This window comes from Acanthisitta chloris, unplaced genomic scaffold, assembly GCF_000695815.1.
Source record: "Acanthisitta chloris isolate BGI_N310 unplaced genomic scaffold, ASM69581v1 scaffold12540, whole genome shotgun sequence".
Taxonomy (NCBI): domain Eukaryota; kingdom Metazoa; phylum Chordata; class Aves; order Passeriformes; family Acanthisittidae; genus Acanthisitta; species Acanthisitta chloris.
The window spans coordinates 117,847-127,813 of record NW_008653428.1 but is presented as its reverse complement, the minus strand read 5'-3'; the positions used below and the strand labels follow the sequence as shown (position 1 = coordinate 127,813).

Below are 9,967 nucleotides of genomic sequence, written 5' to 3'. Positions count from 1 at the left end.
ATTGCCCTTGGCCGAACACGACCTTTCGGGCTGCCCTGTCCGCTCCCGGCGCGGGGCGGTGGGTCGTGGGGCACCGTGTGCTCGCAGGGGCTGTGCTGCGCTGCGCTTAAACCAGCATTAACGGGTATTTTTCTGTATTCCACGGAATATGGCTATTGGAGGTCCCACACTGATCGATTTGGCATGATCTGGCTCAGGAGCAGAGCCGCTGGGTATTAAGCACAATATGCATTTGATCAGCGTGTGCGAAAAGGCGTTTTGAGTCCTTGAGGACACCCCGATGAGGGTTTGGTGATTCACTGCATACACAGCATTGATGTCAGCCCTTGGGGGAGCTGTGCGTGGCCGGGCAGGACCTTCCCCTGCCTCTCCCGCACAGCTGAGCCAAGCTTTGCCGTGCTTGCAGTGGTAAAGGCCAGTCAGTCACCAATGACTGTTTTCCTGACGCAGGGAGGAAGGTATGTTTCAGCCAGTGCAGTGGGAAGCCTGAAGGAGCGATACAAAGTTTGGAAGGTAAATATGGTTTCAAAGTAAGTACTGGAATATCACTTTATACATTGTAGTGCAACAAGGAGGAAGTGAAGGGTTTGGTTTTGCTGTCGGGTAAAAATAGTTCCTGAAAGTGAAAGGCTATAAAATCAGTTAAGTGATGGAATTGGAGTTTGTCTTTGAGCTTTATTAGTAAAACAGAAATATGAAGGTTGTATTGGTAAAGTACCAGTTGTGTGTTGTAGCCTATTAATGTAATTTCTGCAGGGTCACTCGGTTTTAAAATCTGGTTTAATCTACTGCAGGTTGTGATCTTTATAGCCTGTTATTACAGGGTTTATTGCCACGAGTTTCTTTGCTTTGGTGGAGAAGTTTTCTTTGTTTACTAAAAAGCATGTGAATGTCAGAGGAACTTACAGATATGTGGAGACAGATAAATTGGTCACCAGTAAATGAGAATTTTGGGGTCTCAACCCCTGTCAGAGAGTTAGGGTCGGTGCTCTATGTGTTGCTGATAATCCAAGTCATCTTTGCTAGGAAATGACTGGGATCCTTGGAACAGGGTTTATGGCAAGGACACACTGTTAGGTGGTGTGAGTACAATCTGTGCAGCAGGTGCACAGACGTGCAACCTTGTGTGACCACTTAGCACTGAAACCTTTTGTAAAGTGTGTGAAGTCTTTTCCTGCTTACACTAAAGCTGTTAAATAATAACCTGTTAAACAATTACTCTGCTATGATGACAATTGCCTTGTCCCATTATATGTTAAGAGAACCATTTAAGGAGGTGTTTGACCTCAGATTTTTGTTCTTTGTTGGCCTCTCAGTTTTTTCCCTGTAGGTATTTCTATCACCTCACTTAGTGTAGACATTTAAATAATTGTTTTGGTGCTTGGGGTAACTGTGAGAGAGGGGAAATGGGGTTTGGGATCACCCTGAAACAGATCTGTTTCTTCTGCTGGAAGAAAAATTCACTCCTGCTGTAGGCTACTTGTGGCTACCTATTTTCTCCTTACCTTTCATCTCCCACTGCAGCTATCCACAGCTCATTTCACCCAAACACAGAATTACTGACAAGCAGTTGCTGGTTTGAAATGAAGAGTTCATCTGACTTAACTAGCTAGCTGTGGCTGTAAGGAGCAATCCCACCCCTAGTCCCTGCCTTTATAGTCCTGCTGCTTTGGATGCATCCTGTGTAGCACTTTTGTAGCCACAAAATGGGTTAATATTCTCTGTTGGATCAGCTGTATTTCAGGGCAGGTTTTCTGGTGGATCAGCCACCTGAACCATGGCTGTGTGACTATAAGGTGTGACACAGAGGGAGGCAGGGACCTGCAGCTGGGGATGGGAGAGGGGAGGAGGGTGTAGGATTGCACTTTCCCTAACCTCTGCAACCTCAGAGAGGAGGTAGGAAACTCCTGTTGGGTGGGAGTGATTATGGGGTTTGATAAATTGCACAACTAGTTACCTGATTCAGGGCTGGAGAGGTATGGGGATGAAACATGCCAAACAAGATTAGCAAGTCAAGTCCCTTTTAGGGAGGGAGGTATCAAGCTGAACCAGGATACTGGAAAAAATAAAGGTATGACAAAAATGTGTTAGCATAAAGGAGCAGACCTTTGATCTTTTGGCAGTATACTCTTGTGATGTAAAGAGGTGGTAGTTTTCCTCCATTCCTGGGGAAAACACCTGTGTGGGTAGTGAAGCTTTCAAGCTGCCAGCTTGGACACAGCAGATCCTGTTTGCTGGTGTCATTCAGCTGGCTGAGAAGGAGTAGTTTTGACTTCTGAAGTAAGATGGGGCAATAAAGATGAGAGAGGCTCACACCTTTGCCCACCCTGTGGCAGCCTCTAAAATTCTCAGGTTAAGACCAACCCTTGGTCTTTGCAGGTGCGTTTTCTTCACAGGAGATCTTGCTTTGCCTCACCACCCATTGCTTACCAGGAGAGCTGATCCTGTATCCTGCCAGCTTCCCATCAGGAGCATGGCAGTGGCTTGTGCTGGCACTAATCAGAGCTACCAGGGAGGTAGGTAGGGGTTATGTCACAGACCCTGGTGTGTTATTTGGCATCCTGCTGTGTTGGCTCTGCTGTTAGCACACGGGGAGGTTCAGTTTGCATGCCTGAGTTGCAGTCACACCTTTTGCCTACAGTACCTTTTGTCATCTTACTCAACAGTTGGCTGACTTGCTGCCAAATAACAGTGCAGCTAGTTCCTGCTGCAGTACCTGTAGTAAAGTGCATCTTTTCCTGTTGAGGGGCTTCATCCCATGTTTGAACAAACGGGAGGGAGTCTGTGAAACTTTAAGCCAAACTGGATTGATGCTGCCACAGCCTCACTCTTCCCTGCACATTACGGATGCATGTGAGCCTGCCTTCTCCCTTGTGCTGGATGAGCTGGTGCAGGGAGCTCAAGTGGTGAAAAAGCTTTCTTTTTCTCCTTTTCCAAGTTTTCTGACTATATGGTGCTTTATGCAGTTGTGATCAGGGACAGGGAAATCAGGCTGGAGTAGGGAGTGCTGGTCAAGTCTTACTGGCAGCATTGTTCAGCAGCACCCACTCTCAAGCTGGCAGAGTCTATTCCAGGCTGGAAACACTACAGCCATTTTTGAACAAATTACAACCTCATGAATGTTTCTGATGTGCTAAAACAGGTCTTTGTGAGCTGGGGAATTGCCTATTAGTAGTCTTTCTGGGACAAAAAGCAGAGTGTTTTGATGTCAGCTAGCTTTGGATCCTGTTCAAAGTACATCTTTCCCTTGTGTCTCCACTGCTTTGTACTGTACTGAGTTCTCAAAATAGATTATACATGATAAAATTCAGAAAAGGCTGCAATTTATATCAGCTTGCAATTCTCCATTACATTTTTGATGCCTAGAAGGTTAGTTATGGTAATTACTTGCCTCTGAAATAGATAATTGCTGATTTAAATGTTATGATTAGAAGATACTGCAATAGCTCAATCAGACTATTTACTTATCAGCGTCTCTTATTTGAAGATCAGCAGTTAACAAAGGCAGAGTGAAGAATTTGCCACGTTGTGACTGAAGGTATAAGGAAAAAAAAAACCCTAGAGGGAGATCAACTCAGCAGCACATCTTCCACCTTCCTTTCCAGCCTGCCATCCCACAGCTTCAGGGGGATATTTGCTACACACTCAGAAGAGCAGATAACACTGTCACAAGTACATAATTGTGTCACCTCAAATTTGGTGCCAGCTGTAGTGTAGATGGCTCAGCTTCCTCCTGGGATTCGTTTCATCACTTCATTTTCACAAGATCAGTGGTAAGTCTTGAAGTGTGGTGGTGATCTTTGTTGGGGACAGTGTGAGTTTGGATCTGGGGAAGATCATGCTGTTGCCCTGCTCTATTTTTGCTTTTTCATTGCTCAATATATACAGGAAGAAAATATAGTCAGTTGTATAACACATGAATATATATTGCTGACATTTAAAAAGTGAGATACTTTGTTGGGAAACCCAGACAAACCCTTGCTAGTCAAGTGTGCTAGAGAATAAAAGCCTCTTGTCCTTTTCTTTGCTAGGTATTTAAAAGGATAAATTTCAGATTTTTATTTTCAAGCTCTTAGGTGGGAGGAGTGCTCAAGCTTAGCTTTCATTTCTTAACCTGAAGTATATTTTCTCCCCAATAATTTGATGTGTGATATAGACTTGTGCAGTTGCAGTTTTAGTTCTTGCTACTGTCATATGTTAAATAAAGAACAATAACCAAAAAAGCTCCACAACAAAACTCCCCAAAAAACCCCACACAAGATCAAATCCTCTTTGCTTTAAGAAAACTAATCCTGGAAGTTTTATGGCATCAGTTCATGTGCTTTCTGAGACGGAATACTGAGTCAATTGTGTGTGAATAACAGCAAAAACTAACAAATGAAAGCACTTTCCATTTGAGCAATTTTATCATGTGCTTTCTCTAGTAGAGCAGCAGGAACAAAGTCATTTCAGTCTTATCCCTTGTGAGGATGTTTTCAGTTATGAGGGTGAATAACTCAGCTCTTGGGATAACTTTTTTTTTCTAATGGATCTGTGAATAGGCCTGAACTATAACACAAGGCCCTGGTTATGTAGAAGTTCATAGGGCAAAAAATGATTGAAAAAGGTTAATTGAAAATCTGGGACTGTAGTAGGCTGTGTGATATCAGATCTTTGTATGTGCTTCTATTTACAGATACTAATTTTAACATCAAGGCTAGAAGGAGCAAAATAGGCTTTGTGTATTGTTATAAGTACAAATCCACAAAATTCCTTAAACTACTGAAACTGCAGGTAGAGAACAGAATAGATCAAATTATCGATGTTTAATGCTTGCAGTGACAGGGAGTTTGAGATGTCCTTTTCCTTCAGCTGAACTGCAAAGAAAGACCCAAGGATGCCAGTGAGGCACAAAGGAAAGTTCCTTCTCAAACCCAAAGCTGCTTTAATTGTGTTTGTGTGCTCCAGTACATTCAGTGTCAGTCCTGCTGTCCATCTCTAAAAATAGCTGATCTCTGTTGTTACAGAGGAAGGCAAAAGTAAAGCAAAACCCTAAAAGCAATAAGGAAAGAGGGAAGTAATAACCCACAATATCCAAACTGACAGAGAGCTATCACTTATGTCCTAATCACACCAGAAACCCCAACAAGACAGTGAGGTGTGAAATCTGATGATCAGTGTGTTTAATGTTGAACTGCCACTTTAGAGTTCCCAAAGGAAGGTAGCAAACAAGGCAGATCAGCTCTGTGGACTCCAGGACACTGCCACATTGTCCTGCCTGTACCCATGTGCTGCCAAGCTCCCTCCCAAAGCCACAGCAGAGCAGATAGTGTGAAGCAGCACAACTGTTTGGCTGGTTCTTCAGGCTGCTGGAGAACATGAAAAAAGTTGTCTTCCAGTGTCCCAAGATTATCAATGACTTGTGTGATGTATTTATGTAACTTAGTGCTTATAAGGGAATCTAAATAAATTGATTTTCAAATTCTTTTTTTTTCTGTTGTAGGTATAGAGCCTTCATTTTCTCTCTCACTTTCTTGCTGTATGCCAGCTTCCATTTATCAAGGAAACCTATTAGCATAGTTAAGGTAAGCAAGGTTGTGTCCTTGTTTAAACATCCTTCTGCTCCCGTCAAACACGGAAGTAGTCATCTTTCTCAGTACTTCCTGTTGTGAAAGGCAGTGTTAAACTTTAACTTGGAGCAGTTTAAAGGATGAAGAGCTGATAAAATTAGTACACAGTGACATTTACTTGATAAACTTTAGTGAGACCACACCTAGGATATTGCAAAAAAGAAGTCTGGTCTTCGAGCTTAAGACTTGAAACAGCGATGCCTACACTTAATTTGTGTGAATGAATCTAATCATAGGTATTTGAGAGGTTTGCATTCATGTATTTGAGAAGAATTGCTCACAACTGATGAGTTCAACATGATAACATTCCACTGGCATTTACAAGAGTGTTCCAAGTACTGTTGAGCATCATAGAATGTTAAGGGGTTGGGATGGACCTTAAAGTCCTACCCCCCTTGCCATGGGCAGAGACATCTGCTAGACTATGTAATCATAGTTATGGTTGTCTGTGCACTTGGGACTCTGTTCCCAGTGAAGCTGGCAACAACATATTCTGTACTTTGAGGTTTGTGGTGGCCAAAGTGCAGGACCTGGCCCTTCCCTTGTTGACCCTCACACTCTTGGTCTCAGTCCATGAATCCCATTGATCCAGCCTGTCCAGATCCCTCTGCAGAGCCTTCCAGCCCTTCAGCACTGCTACCCAACTTGGTGTCATCTGTGAGTTTACTAAGGGTAGGCTCAATGCCCTCATCCAGGTCTTCAGTAAAGACATTGAACAGAACTGGGTCCAATCCTGACCCCTGGGGGACACGAGTAGTGCCTGGAGGCCAACTGGATGTGGTACCATTCCCCACCACTCTCTGGGCCCAGCCATCAGCCAGTTCCTAACCCAGTGAAGATGCACCTGGGCTGCGGCTTTTCTAGGAGATGCAAATGTCTGAATATGAGGATGAACTTCTTTCCTGTGCAGTCACTGAGCACTGGAACAGATTGCCCAGGGAGGTTGTGGATTCTCCCTCACTGGAGATATCCCAGAACCATCTGGATGCAATCCTGAGCCATGTGCTCTAGGATGGCCCTGCTCCCACCCAGGGAGGTGGGGCCAGATGACCCGCTGTGGTCCCTTCCAGCATGATCTATTCTGTGATTCTGTTTGTTAATCTTTGGCCTGTCTAAATTGCCAAACACAAATCAAATCCCCCAGTGCTGCATTGTATAGAACTGATGAGTAATTATGGGCAAAGTCCATGATGTTGCTGCAGAATTTCCAAGTTCTTCACTATCAGAAACACCAGCTAACTGTGGCATGGTTTTGCTAACCATGTAATTACTCTTTCATGTCTTGTTGGCTTCACCCAGCAAAATACCAAGCAATTAATTATGGCTAACAATTTTACTGATTTCAGTGGGTTTGACACAGGTTCATATTAGTCTAGAATTGTTAAACTTGTTGCTGTGGGGGAATTAACAGTCCTCAATTCACAAGTGACTTTTCCATTTACAAATGTCCTTTCTGTTTCAGGGAGAGCTGCACAAACAATGTGCTGCTTCACATGAAGTTGAGCTCAACTCCTACAAAGAATATGCTGCCCAGATTCAGCCTGTCAAAAAGCCACCTAATGCTTCTCAGTGTGGCTGGGAGCCATTTGGTAAGGGTTGTTTTTTGGTCTTGTATTTTTCACAGTAATGAGCTGATATTCATAATTAGATTATTTGCTTCTTGCTGTCTCTTCATGTATGGAGGGATTCAGGAGTTGTGCGTTGAAGGGGTGTTTTGTTTCCATGTTCTCATTGATTTCTCCACAGAAAGTTAAGATGTGACTTACCTTATGATGTCTTTCCTATTTAAAGTCACTTAATCAAGTGGCATTATTTTACCTGTTACAGCTGTTAGATGGTTTCAGTAGATCAGTTTTCAGTCAGAAAATGGAATTTGTCTTTAGCATGTCTATTAAGGGTAAAAGGATGAAGAATAAATCATTATTATTTTCTGCTGGTTCAATTCAGCAATCCTTTAAATTAAATTACTTGGTGTTTATCTAAATTGGAACTTCTCAGAGGCCTTATCTGCCAGAAAGACTATTTTTCTCTCCATTTTAATGAAGAAAAAGGGGAGACTTTATTGCAGAATACACTTGACAGTTTGGTAGTTTATGAACCTGGCCTTTCAGAATAAATCATTATTATTTTCTGCTGGTTCAATTCAGCAATCCTTTAAATTAAATTACTTGGTGTTTATCTAAATTGGAACTTCTCAGAGGCCTTATCTGCCAGAAAGACTATTTTTCTCTCCATTTTAATGAAGAAAAAGGGGAGACTTTATTGCAGAATACACTTGACAGTTTGGTAGTTTATGAACCTGGCCTTTCACTAGAAAAGAAAACCCCCTCCACAGTTAAGTTCGAATTTAATTGTACTTGAATTTAATGGAGACTTTGAATCATTCCTTGACACTTCTATTGCTACCAAGAACATCAGTGAAGTAGAATAGTCCATTCTGTTGATGTGTCAGTCCACCCCAGTCTATGTCGCCATCCATTCTAATTAGTCTTTAATTAGCAATTAAAAAAAAGTCCTACTCTGTTCAAAGATAATTAAAGATCTGAGCTCTGGGTTTTCTGAGGACAAAATCCAGTGTATTAACTGCCTGCTGCAAGGTCTGCTGAAATTCTCTTGTCCCCCAGGTTCCCAAATGCATTGGGATGTAGTTAAACTTGTCTCTGGACTGAGAGGAGACTGAGTTTGCTTGTCTAAAACACTGGTTAGCTTTTGGAATGGGGAATTCTGAGCCCAAGTGTCCTCCTTTTTCCATGAACTCACAGATTGTTTATTGCCAAGCTGCCCTTTGGGATGGCACTCTAGACTTGTTCTTTCAGGCTACCCAGCTGGCAAGCTGGGAGCAATGTTAGGAGAAGGAATGCTCTAATAAATGTGACTTCATGCTCAAAGTCTGTGTCAATTGTGGCTCCTTGCAAATAAATACACAAACTGTCTTGGTATGAGCTCAGGTCTCTTGAGAGTGCCCTTGGTGTTTCCATCTGGGTGGAGACCCTTCTGCTCCCTCCATCCTGGCTCCAAGTCCCATTTAGTTAAGCAAGACTTCTATCTCTGTGCCTTGTGAGTGGCTGGAGAAGGAAATGCAAAAGGTTTTAACCATTAACAAAATATCTATATTAAGCTGATTCCTTAAAAGCCTCTGTGATAGTGGATTTTTTTAACCACTTTGACTGTTAGGACCTCACACATTTGCAGCTCATCTTTTCACTTTTAACCAAGTCCATAAAAGTCTGGATTTTGTTTTGTCTAAGGATCTCTAAGAAAAGGGCACTTGTTAATAGCTGATGTTAATAGTTTCTGTGGAGACCTCATAGCAACTTTACAATATCTGAAGGGCCTACAAGGGAGATGGAGAGGGACTCTGTGTTAGAAGCTACAGTGATAGGACAAGGGGTAATGAGTTCAAACTGAAGGAGGGGAGGTTTAGTTTGGATATTAGAAAAAAGTTTTTCCCTGTGAGGGTGGTGAGACACTGGCACAGGCTGTGGCTGCCCCAACCCTGGTGGTGTTCCAGGCCAGGCTGGATGAGCCTTGAGCAACCTGATCTAGTGAGGAGGTGTCCCTGCCCAGGGCAGGGCTTGGGACTGAATGATCTGTAAGGTCCATTCCAACCTTAAATTCTATGATTCTATGTTTCTTCTCTTGCAAAATGCTGTTTTGAACAAGGTAGAGTTAAGAATGGACCTACCTATATTTTCACTGTATGTTACAGGCAAAGGAGTATTTATTTATTTTTTTTGTTAAATAAAACATTTTGCAGTATGTGTGCTGAAGTCTGAAAGTGCCTATTGACAATTAAATGTCAGTGCATGTTCACTAACATTTTTCTTGCTATATGTAAGAGTGGTTGGGAAGTAATTAGTAAATTTGAACTGATAATTTGTTTTGAAAATCATTCTCAGATAAGGACAACTACAAACAGTTACTGGGAGCTCTGGATTACTCATTTCTGTGTGCCTATGCAGTTGGAATGTATATAAGGTAAACCTCACTCTCTTGGAAACCTGCTTTGTCACTTCCTATTGCTTAATGAGGCTGTACTGCTTCTCAGGGATTTTTATTTCCTACTGTTTCTTGTGAAGAGAGTGAGAAATTGGTGGCTGAGGAAAAAAACCCACATCATCCTGAGTCCCAGTGATACATAGAAAGCTGTGTGCCTATGCAGTTGGAATGTATATAAGGTAAACCTCACTCTCTTGGAAACCTGCTTTGTCACTTCCTATTGCTTAATGAGGCTGTACTGCTTCTCAGGGATTTTTATTTCCTACTGTTTCTTGTGAAGAGAGTGAGAAATTGGTGGCTGAGGAAAAAAACCCACATCATCCTGAGTCCCAGTGATACATAGAAAGCACCTGCACTCA

General features: G+C 42.4%; 1 protein-coding gene across 1 annotated transcript in view; it reads left to right on the top strand.

Annotated features, from left to right (window-relative positions):
* The first annotated feature begins 3,717 nt into the window (after window positions 1–3,717).
* The window catches only part of SLC37A1 (solute carrier family 37 (glucose-6-phosphate transporter), member 1), a 32,978-nt gene continuing 26,728 nt past the window's right edge, over window positions 3,718–9,967 (top strand). Inside the window, exons 1-4 of the mRNA XM_009081088.1 lie at window positions 3,718–3,773; window positions 5,483–5,564; window positions 7,072–7,198; window positions 9,509–9,587. Of these exons, the coding sequence (XP_009079336.1) occupies window positions 3,718–3,773; window positions 5,483–5,564; window positions 7,072–7,198; window positions 9,509–9,587 (344 nt within the window). The remainder of the gene's footprint in view (window positions 3,774–5,482; window positions 5,565–7,071; window positions 7,199–9,508; window positions 9,588–9,967) is intronic.